The sequence below is a fragment of the Ceratotherium simum genome, chromosome 16 (genome assembly GCF_057802395.1).
Source record: "Ceratotherium simum simum isolate JZ-2026a chromosome 16, ASM5780239v1, whole genome shotgun sequence".
Classification (NCBI taxonomy): Eukaryota; Metazoa; Chordata; class Mammalia; order Perissodactyla; family Rhinocerotidae; genus Ceratotherium; species Ceratotherium simum.
In genome coordinates this window covers 23234165-23255961 of record NC_141915.1, presented here as the reverse complement: position 1 = coordinate 23255961, position 21797 = coordinate 23234165, and the positions used below count along the sequence as shown (strand labels likewise).

General features: G+C 56.7%; 1 protein-coding gene across 1 annotated transcript in view; it reads right to left on the bottom strand.

Moving 5' to 3' along the window:
* The window catches only part of TMEM132E (transmembrane protein 132E), a 53596-nt gene extending 47627 nt beyond the window's left edge, over positions 1-5969 (bottom strand). The window contains exons 1-3 of the mRNA XM_014796358.2: positions 5903-5969; positions 5345-5518; positions 4887-5122 (exon numbers count right to left, since the gene is read on the bottom strand). Of these exons, the coding sequence (XP_014651844.1) occupies positions 4887-5122; positions 5345-5518; positions 5903-5969 (477 nt within the window). The remainder of the gene's footprint in view (positions 1-4886; positions 5123-5344; positions 5519-5902) is intronic.
* Positions 5970-21797: the final 15828 nt, after the last annotated feature.

Sequence of the window (21797 nt, the reverse complement as noted above, 5' to 3'; positions counted from 1 at the left end):
GAGTGTCATCCATTTATCCAGTTGACCCTGGGCACATCACTCTGCCAGCTCTGAGGCTCCTGAGAGACGGGCCCAGGAAACAGAGATAAGCTGAGAAATTCTGCCAGCGAGCACACATCCTGCCCTCTGCCACCAGTTTGAACTGAACCGGAAGTCATTCAAGAGAAGAGAAAAACCAGTTGTCCATCCGCATAGGCCAAAAAGGTGTGGGTGAGAATGCAGCAGGAAGGATTTGAGTTTGATAAAAAGCAGAACTTTACAGAGGCAGATAATTACCTCGATCATTTAGACAAAAGAGGATTTTCTCCCATTACCTTTTCTACCCTTTTTTGCACTGAATTATTCATTCCTGCATTCATTCATTCGTGCAACAAGCATTGAATAATCCAGGTAATTGCTTCCATTTTCCACTTCACCCCGCTGGGTTGTCTGCCCGCCAGCAGGGCCTGGGGTGGAGGTGTGTGAGTGGGCGGGTGGGGGGAAGAAAGAGGAGCTAAAAGGGGCAAACAAGATAGAGAAAAGATAATGACTTCCAGACTCTCAGCTTGTGTCCCCAAGGGCGGCTTGTCCCCTCTCTGTGGCCCCACAGGCCTCACCTGTCCCAGTGCCTCCCTCCCCCGGCAGTCCGCTGGTCCTCCACAGACCGATGCAGTAGCTAGCAGAGTGTTGGCGCTCCCCGACACCCTGCCCCATCCTTGGGGACCGTTGGAGCATGGCACAGCCAGCGGAATTGATGATAAGGAGGCCCACTTTTCATTTAAAAAGACAGAGCAGAAAAAGAGAAAAAGAAATTTATTTTCAAAAAAAAAAACAAAACAAAACAACCCCGCAACTGGTTCATTAATCTCTTATTAAAATTCTGCGCCGAGCACTGGTGAGGAGGAAGTCAGGAAGACCCCAGGGAGGGAGCGGGAAGGGAGAATCGCATCCACTCGTTAGCATCTGCTGCAGGCCTCCGAGGAGGGAGGCGGCGGGGGGGGGCGGAGGGCGCGGCGGAGAGACCTGAGGGAGGTAACAGGACCATCTCCATGGCAGAACAGGGGGGTTGGGAGGGGGCGCGGCGGGCATCGGTCATCGTCCCCTCTCTCAGCAGAGGAGGAAAACAAGACTCAGACGGAGATCACCTTCCTGTGGCTATGCAGCAAGCTAATGACAAAGTCGGGATTTGAACCCACACGTGCTGTGTCCTGGGGACTCTGATTTCAAACTGCCTTGCATTTCAGAGTCTGGGCCTTTCTCTCATCTCCCCAACTCGACTTCAAGCTCATGAGAAGGAGTGAAGATTCGGGTTTGAACCCCTCCACGAGCCCTCTGTAGTGCTTGGCAAGGTTTATTAACGCCACTGGTGACCGATTACCTTGACCGCTTGGGACCTGAGACTAGCTGAGGCCAGAAGCACATCTTTGGAAGAAGCCAGAGAGAGAGAGTATAACAGAGAGGGCGGAATCTCCGCCGAGGGGCCCAGAGCAGACCGCCAATTCACGAATCTCCTTTGGGCTCTGGGGCTAGTCCCGGTTCCAGAACGAATGGGCAGGGTGACCTTGGCCAGGCCCTTCCCCTCTGGAGGGTCCATTTCCACATCCACGGGAGGGTTGGATTTGGTGGTTCTATGCTCTTTCATTGTTGTGGATGGACATCATCATGTGTAGGGCAACAAAGCGAGACCCTCCCCCAGCACACGCCCCCTGCCCCAGGTCGGGGGTCAGACCCTGGGGGTCGGAGTCGGTGCCGCTAAGGGTTTCAATTTCTGCAGCATCACGAGCATGCACTACCATATTAGACCTGGGGTCTCTCAGTTCCAGGCAGGTCCTCAGCGAGGGCCTGGGAGATGCCCGGAGCCCACCCTGGTGTTCCACAGTGGCCTCACCTCTTGCAGCCAAGCACTGAGCCATCCTCAGAATGGATTCCAATAAAGCTCATTTTCTGCCACCAAGTTTATAACACATCCCCACCTACTGGCCTTAAACACTAACAAGGCTATGTTGTGGCACAGGGCTCCATGTGGCCAAGAAGAAGATGGGCGTGTGTGGGGGCAAGCATCATCGCTCACTCCCAGCGGTGAGGGGCCTCCCGGGCTGACCCCGTCTTCCTGCGGCCTCCCTCCTGCACGTCTGAAGGAGTCCAGAGCTTGGGTGATCAAGGGGTAGGGAGAATCGTGAACACAACCCAGAGGAGAAACTCCAGGTTGCTGGGTTGGGGGCCCCATAGGTGAGGACATATGCATCTGAGGTCACGTATTCAGAGCGCCATGGGACACTACATTCATATCCTGTGGGACTGTTATGACACATCACCCAGACACATGGATCCCGGATGTGCCACTCAAGGGGCGTGCACAGCCCTGCCCCGTCCCCTTGCTCTCTTCCTGGTGTCTCTACCTGTCTCCTCTCCTTCCCCTCTTCTGCCTCACACCCCAGACTTCCCTTTTCAGTTGACACTGGGAGGCGCCCCAATATAGAGTTGTCTTCCCACCCCTTTCATTTCCTCTGAGCACCTACTCTGAGTCAAGCACTAGAGAGTGGAGCAAAAACGAAGAAACTATGGCTCCAGCCCTAAATACAAGTCTGTGGGGATCAGGAGGGGTGCACATGTAAGTATGCCCACATACATCCTTCACACAGAGACACTGCAGCCCGTGAGGAGTGCTGGAAAGGCAGCACCAGAAAGAGATCAATGCCTTCTGTTGGTGGGGTGGGGGCTGCTGATAAACCAAGGGGTAATCTAGGCTGACTCCCTGGAAGAGGTGATGTTTGAGCTGGGCTTTGAAGGCTAGGTAAGGATTCTGGAGGCAGGGTATTCCAGATGGAAGGCTGGTGGGTGCAGAAGAAGAAAGGCAGGAAGGTGAGAAGAGCGATACCTCATAAGGTGCATGGAGGATGGAGGGATGGCAGTATCACAGAAGTGAAAATGCAGATTGAGACAAGATCATAAAGGGCCTTGGATGCCAGGGGGGCAAAGAGTGTATCCTTGATCCTATAGGCAATGGGGAACCAGGGAAAGCTACTGAGTAGGGGGCTGGCATAATCAGCTCTCCAACAGATTTAACCACCACCCTGCCCCGCTAAACTCCTGTTTAAACTAAAAATGGAGCAGAAAGCTTCCCCAAAGACTAGAGGCAGGAGAATGGCCTTCACAGATGTTCTCTGGCAGAAGACTTGAGACCAGGAGCAGTGCAGGAGAACGGGAGACCACCCCACAGGCTGAGCTGGGCTCTGCAAGGTAGTGGGGCTCCGTTCAGTCAAGGTATCTGCCCAGCAGTCCTGGCAGAAAGTGAGAAGGGGAGGGATGGGCCAGAGGCCACGATGCTTATGGAAGACGGGGAATACGAGGGAGGCAGCCCAAGGTCACCCTCCCCGACGGCGCCAGAGTCAGACAGAAACCCAGGCTATTCGGCTCCCAGTCTGGCTGTGAGGTCAGAACCCTGCGGCCTCAGTAGCCTGCCAGGCACAAGAAATGAGCAAATGCTCCCCCACCACAGCATCTTCAAAGAGACCAGAAATCTCAACCAAGAGTTGGCCTGAAGTGAGGCTAAACCCATGTACCCATTTCCTGAGAGAGGGACGGTGTGGGTGGGTGGGGGGGTGTTAGGCAGCCCTGAAGGGGAAAGGCCTAGGGGAGACAGGTTTTTGGGGGAGAAACTTCTGTGATTCTGGCCTTATCCATCTGGAGGGTCCCCAAGCTGCGAGCACCTACTGGCACCCTACCCTGAGGAAGGGGAGACTGAGGCATGGGATGGTGACACAGGGAAGAAGCTTGGAAAGGGAACTAGATAGACAATCAGGAGGCAGAAATGCCTGCTCTGTGGGGGACCGTCACCCCACCTCCTCACATAGCTTCTTTCGGATCACCACCAACCCTGTGCCCTGCCTGTGGCGGGCACTGTGCTAAGCCCTGGCTGTGTGGAGGGACAGAGAAGAATAAGCCCAGGGTTCTGCCTCCCCGTCTCCAGCCCAGGGTTCTGCCTCCCCGTCTCCAGGACTAACAGGGCACAGAGAAGACTGACATCTAAGGAGAAGAGGAGGCAGGTTGCTAAGACTCTGAGAGAAGCGGTGCCAGGACAGCAAGGCCCACCTGGAGCTGGGCCTTAGGAAGCAGGCAGGATTCTGGCAGGCGACAGGGAGAGAGGATCTTGAATACCAGGCTGAGGTGTCAGGAAGGCAGGCAGTGGGAGCCAGAGCATCTGAGCTGCCCAGAGCTGGGGCCATGGCTGAGCCGTGGGAAGGGAACTCTGGCAGCAGGATGCAGGCTGGGGGCAGAACCACACCTAGACCCAGGTCTGAGCTCGCCTTCCTCCTGCTGGGCGCCCAAACTCCCTGTTCACCAGGACTGGGTCACCAGCACTGCGCCGCCACTCCAGTGCCAGATATGCAGAGCCCACCTCCCCAGCCCCTGGCCGCCCTCAGTCTTACACACGGAGCCGAGATTTCTGGTTCCCAGCTGCGTTCCCCGTGCCCACCCCCCACCCCCAACGCTGCCCTGCCCATTTTCCTGATAAAGAACTGAGGTTGGCTGAGTCTGGTGAACTGAACACAAAACAGGCCCCCTTCCCCCTGTAGTCACTCTCCAGCAGGGAAGAACCAATCCATCCCTAGGGGGAGGTCAGCCTGTTCCCCAACCCCTCCTGGCCTCAGGACCCTGGACTCCCAGAGCCAGTTCCTTTCATTATTCTTTCAACCTTGAGAATGCGTCTTGGTCAAGGCGAGAGAGGCCGCTGGTTAGAGACCTTGGGCGCGCTCACGGAGCCCTGGCAGGTTCCTGAGAACTGGTTAGATGTGGGCAAAAGCTGAGCACGACACATCGAGGGTCCTCCACCAACGCGGAGAGCCCACTGCCTCTCCAACCTGTCCAGGCTCATCCCTCAGCGTGGGGCTCAAGTGCCCCCTCACCCCCTTGCTGGTTGGAGAAATGCGTCCCGGGTCGGCTGGTTTCATGCTGGGAGGGGCAGAAGGACTCTCTTCTCCATTCTCCTTCCCCACCAGCTCTCTCCATTCCCCCTCGGTCAGCGCCCTCGCCTCCTGGAGCGCCTCCAGCTTGCGGAAGGCCCGCTGCAGCCTCCTCCCGTCGGATCTGAGTTCCCACTCCTGGGGGTTGTTCAGAGACCCTCTGTCCCCCACGCGTATCCCTGGTGTCCCACTGGCGAAGCGCGCCAACCCTGGCCCCTCCCTCTCCCACCTCCTTTACCTCGGAGCCCCAGGCGAGCCTGGGGAGCAGACGCAACAGATTGCAGAACGCGCGAGCGCAGAGCCCGCTCCTTCCGCGCGCCGCCCGCCGCCCCGGCCTGCGCCCGCTTCCCAGACCCCCGCTCTCCGGGCTCGGCTAAGCCGGCCATTTAGATGCAGCTCACAGGACGGCGGGCGGGCGAGCCGCCGCGGCTCCCCGGGCCCTGTCAGTCCACTTCCCTTCTCGAGGGCCGCCGCAGGAAGCGTGGCAGCGGGCGGCACGGCCCCGCACCGGCCTGCGCGCCAGCGGCGGAGGAAGCCACGATCCCCGCAGACCCCAAAGCCCCCAGCCCCGCCGGCTGCGGGGGAGGGAGTGGCAGGAGCGGCGGCCTGGACGCGATCTGGAGGATCCCTCAGATCCCTGTAGATTTCCGTGGGCGGACACGCCCCCAGACGTTCGGGTTTGGACCCTTCTTTCTAAGCAGGAGAAGCCTGGAGGGACCCCCCTGTGCCCCCCGCCCCTTCCTGGGCCGGGCTCGGTCCCCGGGGCGGGGCTCGCAGCCTCCGCTCCCGCCAAAGGGCTTGGGGGCTGGAGGTAACTCGAGCTGCAGCCCGAGATGCCCAGCTGGGAGCGGCGGCTGCGAGTGCAGGGGGTGGGGGTTCGCCTTTCTCCAGTCTCCCCTGTGCCCCCTCCAGCGGCGCCCGCCGCATCTTCACTTCCGAGTCCGCGCCGCCACACTTACCGTAGGCGAGCAGCGCCGAGAGGCAGAGTAGGGCGGCGCCGCCGCGGCCCGACATCCCTGGGGCCATGGTCGAGGCGGGAGCGGGAGGCGGCCGAGGGGGCAACAGTCGACGACGACTTGTCCCCAGACTGGGCTTGGTCACATCCAACTCAGGGTGGCCGTGGCGCCAGGCTGTCTCTGCTGAGGCTCGGGGGGCCAGGGAGTGCAATTCGGGGACACTTTGAGGGGAAGGGGCGTCCCAGGCTCCGCCGGCTACACCCTCGGAGCTGGTGGGGGCGCAGCTCCGGGCGGAAGGAGCCTCCAGCTCCCCCGGCTGGTGCCCCCTTCAGGATCTGTGCGGCGAGGGGGGAGCCGCACGTGCGGTCCCGGGTCCCGGTGGCCACCGGCGTCTCGGGGGCTGCCTAGAGCCAAGCGCAGGATCCCCCAGCCCCGCGGCCCAGCTCGAATCCGAACTCGCTCAAGGGTGCAGATTTCCAACGCAAGCCCCAGTTTCTCCGGTTTCGGTAGTAACCCCACATGGATAGCGAGGCTTCCTTCCTCCAAGCGCCCTGCTGCAGCTCCAGCATAAAAATCCCGGGTTAAGTGCAAATGAATGATTTCTTTCCCAAAGAAAGAGAAAATCCAGGCAACTTTAATCCATCTGGAGAAGGAAAAGTTTCCGTGCAGTGCTGAGACCGGCGACGCGGATAGCCACCATCCTAGGCGACGCCGGGACGGAATGCCTGAGGCGGGTGGCCAGCGGCTCTTCCCCTCGCAGAGCTCGCTGCCCGGCTCCAGCGCGCTCTCTCCAGTCTGGACCAGAGCCCGGGCTCCCCACAGGCCGGCTCAGCGCCGCTTGCCCGGGCAGCGGCTCCGCGGCTGGGGCGAGGGTGACGCGGCCAGAACGGGCTGCCCCATGGAGATGGGGCTTGGAGAAGAGAGGGAAGGGGAAAGCCGGCTAATGCGCCTGACTCTAACCCTTCCTGCCTGGGTCGCCGACTCCAGCCTCCCAGCCGTAAGCGTAGTAGGATGGAGAGAGGCTCCGCCAGCACGCGGCAGCTCCGGCAGCCTCCCTCTCCTCCCAGGTCTTACTGTCTCAGCAGAGGGGCGCACTGCTACGCCTCGCTCCTCGCCTTCCCCGGGGGGACCTGCACAAACCTTGAACTTTTCCGGGGTTCAGAGTCTCCGACGCCCCCGCCCTGCCCCTGGATGCCCGCTCGCCCGCCGTCTCGGTGCAGCCGGGCATCGGTTCTCGCTCGCTCGGAGTCAGTTTGTGCGAGCCGAGCGCCGCGCCAGCCTGGGCTGCGGGCGGCGAGACCCGGGCGCCACGCCAGGGGCCAGGGCACCCGGCACCCGCGCAGCCCACGGCCGAGGAGGCGGCAGCTGGTGCCTACGGGACCGAGCGGAGAGGAGATGCCGGCAGGGAGGCCGGCTCCCCATGGACGTGTGTGGGGGGAGAAGAAGAATCAAGGAGCAAAAAGGAAGAGGAGGTGGGGGGAGCCACAGTTGCACGAAGCAGCCGCCGCCGCCGCCGCCGCCTCCTCGGCGCTCGCGCCGGCTGCTCCGCCGTAAATGACTCGAGAGAGAGACACACACACTCGCGCTCGCCCGCCCTCCTCCCCCGTCCGGGATTCAGCGCCCACCCCGGCAGTAGCGGGCGCCGAGCCTGGCGCGCTCGCTCCCTTCCCCTCCTCTCCCAGATTCCCCGTGGTCACGTGGGCCCGGAGCGCGCGGCCCACGACTCGCGCGCCACGGAGGACACCCCTCTCCCAGCTCCCCCCTCCCCTGTCCACGTGTCCATTCCGCATTCCCAGCCTGGGGGCGCGCGCGGCTCCTTAATGATACTCCGGCAAGGGCCGACCTCGCGATTCCGCGCGTCCCTGTTTTGTGTTTTATTTTTTCTCCCCAGTGCAGGCTAGCGCTGGGGCCGGAGTGGGGCCGGCTGGCTGCGGCGGCTGCATTTCCCCCGGGTAGACGCCACTGCAGCCACCGATGTCCCTTTTCAAAGGATGCACACTACCCGCCAGGGCCGCTCAACCAGAGGCGCGGGTAGGGGGCACCCTACCCCGATCCCCGAGTCTGCGTGGGGCCCTCAGGGGCATTGGGTGGGAATCACCCGAGCTGCCGCGCCCAGCCCCTCTCGGGCCGCGCCGGAGCTCGCCGGCTCAGCTTCGTTTGGGGATGGGTCCGGGCGCAGCTGGGGGAAAACCCGTCCGCTGCTGCTGGGCAGGAGGGAGCAGGCGGAGAGAAGGGGACGTGCCTTCCTACAGGTTGTTTTGCAAGCCTTTAAAGGGGCATGGGGTGGGGGTGGGGAACTGCCCCTCTGGCACACTCACCCAGGCACCTGCTGACGAGGGGAAGGGGTGCCTGGGTGGCGTTCCTTCCCACCGTCAGGCCCGTTCCATTAGAGCGCAACCCAGATCAGACCGGACAGGTCAACCGTCCACTGTCAGCCAGGCATTGGATCCATAACAATGATTTTATAGCATCGTTGGATATCATGTCCCAACCTCCAGGAAGCGGGTCTCCCACTCTACTCTCAAGGGAGAGGGTCTTCTATTCTGTGGACGTAGCTCTTATGGGGGAATCTATGGATCTTGAGGATCACCCCCTCCTATACCTCTGCACTCAACCAGACTGAGAGCGTGGGGCGAGGTAGGTTAAAGCAAGGCCAGCTGGGGCGCTCAGTCTCACCGTCTGTCTGAATTGGTCCTAGACCTCTTGACCATGTGTTTCCTTTTCATCCAGGAAAGTGACATTTGCTTTTTGGAAAATGGGCTTGGACCATTCCTGGAAGCCTCCCTCCTCCCTGGCTGCTGGCGGTTGCTGCCTCAGCTTGGTAATGGGGCCTGTGGAGAGCTGCTCTCGCCCCTCCCCCACCTCTACATCTGTCTGGAGCTCAGAGGGGCAGGGAGGTGCAGTGGGGAGGGCTGGCTGAGCTCCTGGAGGCCCTGGGGATGGAAGGTGCTGGAGTCGTCAAGGAAGATGATTCTCATTAGGCTCCTAATGGCTGATGGCAATTAATGTCACCCAAGGGCTTATTAACCATTCCACTGAGAGGCAAGCCAGCAATCAGGCTGTGTGTGTGCGAGAAAGGGGGAAAGAAGCCACCTCCTGATACAGGGGGGCTCCAGGAAGAGGAGGAAGGAAGCAGGGAGGTCTTCCAAACCCCTCACCCAATGGAATGGGCCCAGGGCCCGTGAGGAGTAAGTCCGGAGGAGACATGCAGGTCCAACAAGAGTATGGTGAGGATCTCTAACATCACAGACACTGCTCGCAACAGTGAGCAAGATACACCCAGCCTGTCCTCATGGAACTTGGGTTCTAGAGGGGAAGGCAGACTCTGAGCTTGTTGATTGCAGCTGTGATAAGTTATGTGGCATCATGGTTTTTTGCTCCTCCTATGGAGGAGACTCTGGCCCAGGGGCAGCCTGCTCTCTTTAGAGAATATATTGTCAGCCCCGGGTTCTTCCGGTATCTCCTACCTGGATCTACCCATCATGGACCGGGAGCCTTCTGCCGGGTCAGCATGTCCAATCATCCTCTGATCCTCCAAATGGCAGATCTCCCTCCCTGCCCCAAAGAAGCAAAGGGCTGCTGATGGCCCACCTGGGGAAGAAAATGTCCAAGTTACTCCAACTCCAGTGCCCTATAGACGTGTTCCTCTTGGCAGTGCCAGTTCTATGGCTCAGGGAGAAAGCAGTTGGCATGAAATAGACGCAGCCAGCTGCCCTAACTCTTCCAATCCCACATGTCATTTACCTGGAAAGGGACTCACGCTGCTGGCCTTTCCTACCACGCCCATAGACTGCCCTGCCCGCACCTGTGAGGCCTCGTCATGGATCCCCAACTGGCAATGCTGGCCGGAACCTCAGTCGGGGGAGGTCAGAGGAGCAAGCCCAGGTGGAGCCCAGGCTGGAGAGAGGACCTGGCATGTGTGAGCTCTTCTGCCCTGAATGGGCATCTTATTCATTAAGGTGGTGGCATCCCCTGTCTGCTGTTCCCATTTTCTTTGGGGCCACGTATCTTTTTGGCTAGCAGACTGGCAATGATGGGGGTTTTCTTGATCCCCAGCTTCTGGGTGGTGCCTGGAAGAGTCCCAGCCTCTTGCCAGGCAGCCGGGCAGCAAGCTGGGCTCTGTGTCAGGGCTCTGTGCCCTGCATGGATGCTCGTCAGGGACCCACACAGAACCTGGCACCCACGTCCTCTGCCTGACCTGCCACCACGGTGGACCTGGTGATATCTGCCCTGTCGGGGTCCCTGTTTTTCAGGATGCCTGCCAACAGGAGAGGATAGGACGAACCAATGAGGGCCTTCACTAAGGGGAGCCCACCACGTGGGGGCCTCCTGGGATTACCCCGGAATCCTAGTCTGGCTCAGCTGGAGAGGGGCTCAGAGATTTCCTAAGCCGCTCGTCTCATTTCACAGCTGCAAAAACAGGCCTGTTGGGGGCCGGCCCCATGGCGTAGCAGTTAAGTGCGCACGCTCCGCTGCTGGCGGCCCGGGTTCGGATCCCGGGCGTGCACTGACACACCACTTGTCAGGCCATGCTATGGCGGCATCCCATATAAAGTAGAGGCAGATGGGCTCAGGGCCAATCTTCCTCAGCAAAAAGAGAAGGACTGGCACGGATGTTGGCTCAGGGCTGATCTTCCTCACAAAAACAAACAAACAAAAAGAAACCAGGCCTGTTAATTCCGTCATTTTATTAAATACTTAGACTTTTTTATTGAGCTCTAATTATGTGTGAAGCATTGTGCTGGACACTAGAATACAGAGGTTGAATAAGACAAACAAAACCCCGATGGGGAGGCTCAAGAGCTTAGTTCCACAGACCTGTATTGAGTGCCTAGTTACACTCATAGCTAACACTGACTGAGTGCCTTTTCTGTCCACGCACCATGCTGGGCATTTTGCCTGCTTCATCTGCGTCCTCACTACAACTCTGTTAAGTAGATACTATTACTATTGCTGCTTTCCAGATGAGAAAACTGAGGTTCAGAGAAGGTACGTTTCTTGCCTAGCGTCAGACAGCTAGAAAGTAGCAGAGCCATAATTTAGTTATATAACTCACTTAACTACTTTTAGTATGAGATGTAAGGGCCCAGGATTAGCTAGATGACAAAGCTCCAGCTTTGGCTGGAGAAGGTCATGGTCGGGGGCAGGGGACACCAGCAATGCAGGGAGGGCAGTGCTGTGAAGGAGGGCAGCCCAGGGGCTGTGGGGGCACAGGAGCCTCTGACGAGAGGCTAGTGTTCTCTCTGCAGCACCATACCGAGCTGCTCAGCCTCTCGCTTCCCCTTCCCGAGCACCCAGACTCACACCTCCGTGCCGCTAGCTGTACACCCAGTTTACTACCCAGTTATGCATACACGCGGCTCTCACAACAATCACCGGCCACTACCCTGCAGCTGGACCGCTTTGCCTCCCCCCACAGGCTGATCTCCCAGCTCAGATTCCAGGACCAGGACAGATCCTTCAGCCAGGAGAATGTCAGCGGGTAAGGGTGCTCAGGACCCTGGCATCCAGGCTGCCAGCCCTGCAGGGACCTGGGTCCCCTGCCCCCTCTAAACAGCATGACATGCTGGCATCGTGTGGGTTTGCCAAGCAGAGACATGGGCTCCAGTTCTACGAAGCGACTGTGTGAGTCTGCTAGGGCTGCCATAACAAAATACACACACGGGGTGACTTCAACAACAGAAACATATTTTCTCACAGTTCTGGAGGCTGGCAGTCCAAGATCAAGGTCGGCAGAGTCGGTTCCCTCTGAGGCTTCTCTCCTTGGCTGCCGATGGCCACCCTCTTGCTGTGTCCTCACATGGTTTTTTCTCCCTGCGTGGACATCCCTGTTGTCCCTTCCTCTTCTTATAAGGACACCAGTCATACTGGATTCGGGACCCAGTCTATTGGCCTCATTTTAACTTAATCACCTCTTTAAAGCCCTTATCTCCAGATACAGCTGCATTCTGGGTTGGTTTTGGTTGGGACTTCAACATATGAATTTTAGGGGGACCAGTTCAGCTCATAACAGTGACCCTATAATTTATCATCCACACTAAAATATTTTTGAGAGCATAAGGGGGCTGCTATTCATAATTACTTTGGAAGAGCAGCATTCAGCAGACCATCCAGGGCAAACTGGAACGTATGGCCCCTAACATTCTGGCTCCATCACTCAGTCTGCAGCATTGTTTTAAAACACCTCACTTCTCTGACCCTCAGTTTCTTCATCTGTTAGATGCAAATAATCACACCAACCCCCTCAGTCACTTCAAAAATTCTAGTTAATGTTTGCTGATTGCCCAATAGTGCTGGGCACAAATGTGTGGGCTGTGATGTCCGCTCTTAGTTACTATTATTGAAAGCAAACTGCTTACTATGGCCTACCAGGTCCTAGATGATGTGACCCCTACCTGCTTTCCCAAAGCTGTTTTTTACCATTCTCCTTCTGTTTACTTCACTGGAGCCACAAAGGCCTCCCTGTGGGAATGTGAAGTGTGTTCCTGCCTCGGGGCCTTGGTACTTGCTGTTCCTTCCACCTGGAATGCTTTTCCCCTAGACCTCGCATCTTGCTCCTTTACTTCCTTCAGGTCACCGCTCGGCCAGCACCCTTTGAGATACCTTCCTCAACCACCTGATTAGAAATAACACAACTGTGGCTCTGCCCCGTGGCTCCATCCTCTTACCCTGCGTTAATTGGGTTCATAGCAGTTGACGTTTTATTCTATAATTGTCTGTTTAATCTGTCTCCCTTGATAGAATGTAAGCTCCCCAGAGACTGGGATTCTTCTATATGAACCGCCCACCAGTGTGTGCCCACTGTGCAGACTGGCGCCCGGCATACGTGCTCAACAAGGTAGGCTGACGGGATGATTATCCATGTCCGTTCATTGCAGTCATGAGGTTTGGCTTGGCCCAGTCCTTCTAATCAGGGCTTAGGTCTGAATTCACATGAGGGCCCTGCCTGGCACCTCCCTCCCCTGACCTTCCAGAGCCTGGGGGGCCACTGCCTGGGCCACCTTCGCCCCTGCTGCTCCTCTCAGTTGTCCCAGCTCTTACTGTGCCCCATTCCCGATTCTTCCAGCTGCCGTGTCAACCTCACCCTGACTGGTGGTCTTGGGCTGGGACCCAAGAGCCTTCAAATGGAGCCGTCTATACCTCCTACTATTCCCCGGTGGCAGTCCTGTGCCCCAGCCAGGCCAGGCCAGCCACCACTGCTGTCTGGGATGTCCCTCTTCATGCCAGTCCCACTCCTTTCTCCACGCCTTTGCTTGTGCTGTACCCTCCGCTTCCTCAGTGCTCTTCTCTGCCAGTAAAATCCTGCCCATCTTAGCTGTTCAGCTCGGGGGTCTTCTCTATGATGTCTTCCCAGACTCACTGTGATATGGTTACGTGGACTCATGGAAAACAAGAAACAAAGAGCAGTTTTGGAATCGGTTAGGCTGTAAGTCCTGATCACATTGCCCCCTGCTCAATTGTCTCTGTATCTTGAGCACCCAGTCAGCACCACACAGTAAAACCCCCCAGCAGGGGGTCATGTTCTCACTTTAGGATTATAGGTCAGAATCTACTCCCTTTCTATTATGTAGATAAGAAACCCAAGGCCCAGAGAGAGCTAGTAACTGACCCAAGGACACACAGCCAGTTACTGACACAGACAGGAATATAACCCTGTGTAAGGGTGGGCCTGGCTCACTGCCCCACAGTGTGCCCATCCTGGCTCAGCCCTGCTGTGGACCTGGGAACCAATCTTCTCTCGGATGGAGGGAATGAGCTCCTCAGGTCATTATTCTGGGAGATCAGTCCAGACTTGGATACCAGTTTTAGTAATTGCGTTTTCGTACTCATTCACTCATTTCGTCTCACTTTGGACATTTCTTCCTCTCTGAAGCCTTCCCCAACACTGCCCACACCCCATTCCTATTCTGTGCACCTGTAAGGCCCTGTCTCCTGCATCTAAGCCTGCAGCAGAGTGTGGATTTTTCTGTCTCCTCCTACAGAGCAGAGATCCAGGAAGGTAGGCGCTGTGTCTGTGCTGTCCCCACATATGCCCCCCGCCTGACATCTGTTGGGTGCTCAGTTAATGGTCATTGAATAAATGAATTATTAATCACCTCCTATGTGTCTGGAGTTATGCTAGCTGAATAAAATGCTCTCTGCCCTCAAGGAGCACACCATCGTGTGGAAGAGGTAAATGGGCAGACACACGAGATTACAACGTGGGGTGGCTGTGAGTGCTGCCGTAGACGGAAGCACAGGGGCCATGAGGACTGGAACAAGGGGCATCTAGTTCAGCCTAGGTCATGGGTGTTGCAGGAAAAGGGAGGGCTTCCTGGAGGAGGTGAGCTTTGACTTGCACCGAAGGAAAGACAAGTCGGTGTGGGCCAGGAAGCGGGAAGAAGAGAGAGGAGAGGAGGCTGTTGCAGGAAGAGGGAGCCACTTTTATCAGGGCCTGGAGCCTGGGGGGTACAGTGCCATCAGGAAACAGCGTGGCTGGAGCACTGAGAGCCGGGGTGGTGCTGGGAAGGGAGGCTAGAGAGGCAAGGGGGCACATGACCCTACACACGCAGGTTTACGCGTGTGATGACTCGCACTCCCGGGTTATTACATTCAGTGACACGCAACCTCACACGTTCACGGTTCACGACACTGAGATGCTTATAAAGCATCTTATCAGTGCACGCGTGTGCACAGCCACACACGCGTACACACACACACTCCCCAACTCTCTGCAAAATGAGTTGCCCCCTGAGCCGTCTGTTTACAGGCTTTCTAGTCTCATTTCCCTAGGGCACTCTACCTTGACTTCCTGTCAGGCAGCACACTCCCTCCAACCCCCACCCCCTGCTGTCCCTCCCTCCAGGCGCACACCCACAGTAAGCAAGGACCACCCCGGGGCACACAGCCAAGGGAGGATTTGGACTCGGGCCATGCAGGCTGGGCTCTGCTCTCCATCTTTTCCTCCCCACCCCCTCGGCCTCCCTGAATTCCAGGGCAAAGCTCCAATCAGATGTGAAGCAGAGAAGCAGAGCGCCCGAGCCAGAGAGAGAGAAACTCAGAGAGAGCAGCCACGCTCTCTTTGCCCCAGCCCAGCAGCTAAGTGGCAGCAGTCTTCTGATGTTCCTCCAGCTGACTCTACTTCTCCTTTGTTAGCCAACGTGGCTGCCGGGTGCAGGTGGAAGAGAGGGAGCCGGGGGCCCAGCGTCTCCCAGAGCCTCCCCAACCGCTGCCTGTGACCCCACAGAGTTGTCCAGACAGCTCCGCGGGGCTCCTGGGGTTGGCAGGGCCCAGGATTCCTGCTTTGGGTGGAGAATGCCAGGCTGGGCTGCTGGGGAAGATGCGAGGGGACCAGGCGTGCTGAAGACTGGGGAGGAAGCCCTTACGCCACAGACTTGTGTGGCCATTAGGGGCCATCTGAGAAATCCATGAGTGTTACTGATGGGAACCTGAGGCCCAGAGCAGTGGGCAGTTTGCCTGACCTCCTACTGGGAGCTCATTTCAGAGTTGGGATCAAAACCCAGATTCTCCTTTCCGCTCCCTTAAGATGGGAATCCTTGCTTTAATCTCCCACCCCACCTCCCACATCTGATTCTCAGCTTCCTTATGTCTCGCTCTTGCTATAAAACCATCTATGGCTCCCCACTACCTACAGGATTAATTACAAATTTCCCAGATTTGCATTTATTGCTTGGCACGTGCCTTCCCCCCGGTAGCCACTCTCCCCCTAACAAGCTGTCCACTTCTCTGCCTTGGTGCCTTTGCCTGCTGTCCCCTCTGCTTGTTCCTCCGTCCCCACCTCCACATGGAGCCTTTTCTGCGAAGTCTTATCCATCACTCCAGCTGGAATCCATCACTGACTGCCTCGTAGTTAGAATTCACCCGATCTCTTAGCTTCTCTCTTCACTTATAAAATCCTTAAGGACAAAGATTATATCCTGTTCATCTTTAAATCTCCCACAACATTGAACACAGTCCCATACATGCACAAAGTGTTCAATAAACGTTTACTGAAAAAACAAATGAATGAATGACTGAATGAATGAAGGGCAGAAGAGGCAATAGTTTGGACTCCAGTGCCCTGCAATGTCTCAGGTATTCTTATCCATTACCTTTTTGAATCTTCACTGCAATCCTGAGTGGTCTGTAAATATCATCTCCATTTAGTGATGAGGAAGCTGGGGCTCAGAGAGGCAAAGTAACTCGCTCAAAGTGACCCAGCTAGAAAGAGGCGGAGCTGGATTCCAAGTCTGTCTGCCCGGAAAGCCTGTGTTCATTTCCCCTGCTCAGAGCACATCCGAGCAGACATGCCTCTGAGGCTGATCCCCAGGACTTCTCACACCTACCTCAACGTCCGTCAGTAGTGGCCCCTCAAAGAGAGTCTGGGGCGACTGCAGCGTGTTCCTCACTTGGAGGTCCCCCTCCCCTCCTCAGGCTAAGTGAAGGCATCCTTGTTTCCACCTCACCACCTGTCTCTCAGATCCTCACAGGCGGCTGCCAGGGGCTGTCTAGTGGGTGGTTCGGAGCCTAATTCCTGGAGCCAGACTACCTGGGTTCAAATCCCAGCTCTGCTATCTACGAGATGTGTGATCCTGGGCAACTTACTTAACCTCTCTGTGCCCAGGTCCACATCTGTAAAATGAAGATGTTAACAGTATCTATCTTGCAGTGTTGTGAAGCACTTTGGAGCAGTGACTGGCTCACAGTAAATACTCTGAGTGTGTTTGCTGTCATTATTATCCACGTCAGGTTCCTCCTCTGAGACGCAAGCCCCGAGGGTTTGCCTTCTCCCTTCTCTTTCTGAGGAGAGTGGTCTCTGATTTTTCCTGTGTGTTCTTGACAGGCCCCCTGCACTCTCTAGGCCTCTTGTGTAGGATAGGAAGCAAAATTGGGCAGGGAGAATAGCTCCAAGGAAAGCCAAATCAAAGTGACTTTGGTGGTGACAAATGCTTAATAATAACTTTACAAATCCACTTGAATTACTATGAATAACAATGCTCTTTTTTTTCTGTATGGATATCGCTCCCGTCTCCCAGGGAGCACCCAGCTACAACCCTGAAATCCACCCAGAAGAATCATTACTGGGAAAACAAGCTAAAAATAACCACGAAGCAAGCAGTGCCAGCTCAGAAGCAGTTCTTAGGACGCGGGGGCGTCCGAGGAACCTCTTCTGTTGCTTGCGGGGTACTAGATTCCAGTTTTTAAATCTGGAGCTGCTTCGGGATGTGGTCCCGTCCCTCTGCTCCCACAGTCGAGGCCCCTAGGTCATCTTCAGTATGCCCCCTCGCATCTGGCCTTGAGCCATCCTCCAGCGGCCCAAGGGGGGCTGTGCCAGATGGGGGCCCCACTCCTGGTCCCACTGCTGGCTTGGTTACTACCCTATGGGACCTGGGCTCCCTCTGCCCTTCTAGGGCCAGGACCCCTGAGCAGGCCGGGCTGCCTCTCTGCCCCGTTCTGTGAGTCGGCCTGACCTGGAGAACCCCGCCCTCCACTGAGGGTCTTTGTGTGCCAGACACTCTGCTAGGTGCTTCACATACGCAACCTCGCCACTTCCTCCTCCAGGCAGATCCCATTTTCCCGCTAAAGAAAGGAAGCTCAGAGAGGCTGAGTCACTGGTTCAAGGACACACAGGGAGGAAAGCACAGAGTTGGAATTTGAACTCAGGTCGCATCTGCCTGATGCCAAAGATCACAAATGTTCCTTTAGGAAGCCCTGAATTGAGGGGCTCTCCTTCCCCACGGCCCACATGGTCGGGGGACAGGGAGGATGCTCAACGTGTGGTAGAGACCATGTTTGCCCTTCAGATGGAGTTTCTTCAAAGGCAGCCTCTTTGTCTCCGCCATCAGGCCGGTGCTGTGTCTCCCCTTTAAGCTTGAGGGGTCCCCTAGGCAGGGACTGTGTCTCTCAGACTGGGCTTTGCACAAGGCAGGGTATGTCTCCCCCATCAGACAGGGGGTCTCCCGAGGGCAGGACTCCCTGCTCACTCTGGGACTTCTTTAAAACAAGTATGTCTCCCATCAGGAAGAGGCCCCAGGGCAGGGGCCCTCTCTCCCATCTCAGATGGGGGGCTGCCTCGTGCAAGGGCTGGCGCTGCCCCATCAGGCAAGGGTCCCCCAGCAGGGGCCTCACCCTCCTCAAACCAAGTCCCGTCAGCCCCTGTCCTTGTCTCCCTTTCCCCCTGCTTGCTCTTCTCTGCGATTCTGGAGTCCCCAGCTGGCCGGTGACAGCCGACTAATGGGAGGGGCAGAGGCATAAACACGGGGCTCTCCTCGGCGGGGACCAAGGCCGTTTTTCTCCTCCCACAGAGATGAATGCTTGTCCCTGGGAAGGCTGATGGCTTTTATTCAGAGAGAGCCATGGTTTCTCTTGATTGAAACATGTCCCTGTAGTGATGAGGCTGGCTCCGTGGATGGGGGCTTCTGGTCCGCCTTGCCTGGCCTGCAGGCTCCGTCCGTCTGGGGAAGATAGATGACGTTATTCCAAGCCCAGATGATGCAACCAAGGTCAGAGAGAAGTGTTTAATTGGAATGTCAGGGGCCGGGGCCTGGCTCTGCTGGGATGATTGATACTGGAGCAGCACTTGTCACAGGCGCAGCCACGGCAGGAAGAGGAGGGGCGGGGAGTCTGTGAGTGACCCTGGGGAGGCCAGGGTGGGGGAGGCTGCCAGTCCCTGTCCACTTCTGCAGTGATGATGCCCAATGGGCTTCTGCATCTGTCAGCAGCTATGCCTCCTGTAAAGGGGAAACTGAGGCACAAGGAGAGAGGGTGACGTGATGGGGGGCATCACTGGGATGAGGACGTCAGAGCTCCAAACCTCAGTCTTCAGTTCTGGCTGACAGCGCTGTTTCCCACCTGCTCTCATCTCTTCTGGTCCCCTGACTGGTACTGACCCCTCCCTGTGCTTCGAGGAGGGCTGTGGAAGAGGGCATGGTTGTCCCATGACACAGACAGGACACGGCCCATCCTGCAGCCTCCCCTCACACATCTGGCTCCAGCCTGCTGAGGACTGGCAGGGTGGCAACAGAGTTTAGAAGTCACTGACACTCATCTGTGCTGGGCAGGAAACTCTGCTCAGTCTCCAGAGATGGAGAGGTCACTCCCATGTGGGGGCAACTGAGGCAGAGAGCTCAGCTTGGTGCTACCCCACGAGCAACCCTCTTACTTCCCACAGGTGTCCTGTCCCAGGAGTCTGGGAAGAGCTGAGGGTGGGCAGCAGGCTGGACCCTGTCCATCCTGCCTCCCATCTTAGAAAGCTGACTGCAGGGCAGTGCTGAATGGAAGGAAGCCAAGGCATGGGAAACGTGAGGTGTTCCTGGGTATAAATAGCTACAGTGAATGTGCTCACTCTCCTTGCCTGGGTGTAGGAGTGAGTCAGGAAAAGAACAGGCTGGGGAGGTGGCTGGGGAAGGGGAGCTGAGGCTGCAGAGAGAGAGGTGACACACTGGCTTGGGATAGAGTGGCATTTGAAGGGGGTGTTCTGGAGGAGATGGGAAGACTGAAGGTCTGGAGCCTGGATCTGTGGTTTGGGGTATCTTGAAGAGGAAAGTGGGATTGGAAACCTAGGCTGGCAGGGGATGGGGAGAAGTCCCTGGGTATGAGGTGGAGGGGGGCTTCTGTCTCCAAAGCATACCCACTGTTTCATATCTTAGCTGCAGAAGGCTGGATACAGGGCATTAGATTTTGTTACTGTGAACATGATCACCATCATACCATCATCACCACCATGATCACCATGGTCATCCTCATCACAACTCTCACACCACCATCACCATCATCACCATCATTACTGCCATCACTATCGTCACCATCAACACCACTGCCATCATCACCACCATCACCATCACCACCACCATTGTCACCACCATCATCATCACCAACACCACCACCATTATCACTTTCATTACCATTATCATCATCATCACTCTCACCACCATCACCGTCATCACCACCATCACCACCATCACCACCATCATCATCACACCATCACCATCATCACCATCATTATCAGGGTCATCATTATCACCAGTCATCAGTCATTGTCCTTGTCCTACCCTCCATTCCTGCCAGATGCTTTATAATTTATTCCAAAGCTCTTCCATATCCTTCCTCTCATAAGAAATTAATCAGAGTCTTGTGAAGCAGGCAGGGTTGCTCTGACTACCTTCATTTCACAGCAGAGAAAACTGAGGCTCAGTGATGGTGAGTGACAGGCCCCAGGTTGAACAGCATGCTCACGGACAAGCTATTGCTAGAACTGAGTTCTTGTCCACTGGCCCAAAGCTCTTTCTGCCTCGCTGCTATGGAATCACCATTGCCCTCTCTCTCCGGCTCCTCCTCCTCCTTGGCATCAGCGTGACCCTGGGAGGAAGACTCCAGCCTTGAGAAAACAAGGGAGGCTTTAGCGGTAGTAGTGCAAGCCAGGTGTATGCCCAGGGGCATGTCCCTTCCCCGTGTTGGGCTCCAATTTCCTCATTCCCACAGGTACATTTTGGGCCTGATGAATTCTCAGGGCTCTTTCTACCCTGCTAGTCTGTGATGGTGCCACAGAAAAAGTCATAGACACAGAATAAGATAGAAAAAGACAGTGAGATGGAGACATAGACACACGTAAACCAAGACAGAGACCCAGGGAGACCTAGGAAGACCCAGCTGAAAGACTCATTAAGATCTAGGAAGATAGAGAAACAGAGACAGGCAGAAAGCAGGAAAGGGACTGAGAACATGTCAGAGGAGATTTAAGAGGCTGAAGCCCAGGAGGAAAAGCGAATGAAACGGCTGCTGCTCTGTGTGGTGGTCTCTATGCAGGCCCCTGCCCCGTTTCAGAGTGAGGGCCGCCTCGAGAAGGGGCGGCCAGCGCAGCCTCGAGGTGCTTCTGAAGGGCCGCAGCTGCGTCGGCAGCTCCTGGGTGTTTGTGCGTGCGTGTGTGTGTGCGTCTCCATGTGTTGAGTTGTGGGCTTCCAAGTGCTTTTGCTTTGACACCAGGAACCATGTGGGGACTCCTCTCTTTCTACCTCCTTATAGCCCGGCCCTCGTGGCAGCGAGGTTGCTGATTTGGCTGCCTCTGGCCTTGTCACAGAAAGTCCAGAAAAATGGGATGTGTTGGAAGCAGGGTTACAGTTTTAGGCTGCGTTCATAAGGGAGCTGGGGTGGGAGCCTGTGGGGGCTCCCCACTCCCTTGCAGAGATTGGGGATGGCTTCTTCCGTCCTGCAAGGCTCCTTGTCAGCTCTCAGCCACAGGGACTCTGCAACACTGGACTAGAGGTTGGGCTCAAACTCAGCTTGGGAACCAACACCCACTCAAGTGACCTTGAGCAAGACTCTTGCTCCTTGTGTACGTGAAGAGGTGGGAATGGGTGAGCTCCGCCCTCTGAGAGTCTGGGAAACGGACTTCTTGGGTGACCAGCTCCTATCAGTGCACTCTGTGCCCCAAATCTCCTGATTTATGGGCAGACGGGCCAGGGCTGCCTCCCCGCTGAGTGTTCCAGCAGGACCTACCCTGCCAAGCACAGTGGGGTCATCACTGACATCTTCCCGTCATCTGTTTAATTCACGAGTCCAGCATTGTCACTTCTCTCTTTAGAACCCCTCTATGGTTTCCATTGCCCTCAGAAGAGAGTCCAAGCGCTCCCACTGAGGACCCGTGGAACCGCTGTAGCACTAGATCCCAGGGTGCCGGGTTGCTCACAACCCCCTCCCGCAGCCCACATCAATCTCGTCCCTGCGCAGCCCTCACCGAAGGGGCAGCCGCAGGTCCCCTGAGTTTCAGCTGGCTGGACCCAGAGTGGACCTAATTCAAGGGCAGGCAACCCGAGGCTGCAGGCAGCTAGAGTGCATGAAGGAGTCCGGGAAAATGAGGCAGGTCAGGGCCTTAAGGGGTCATGGCGAGCACAAGCTTAGAGGAGGCACACGCTCCTCTTAG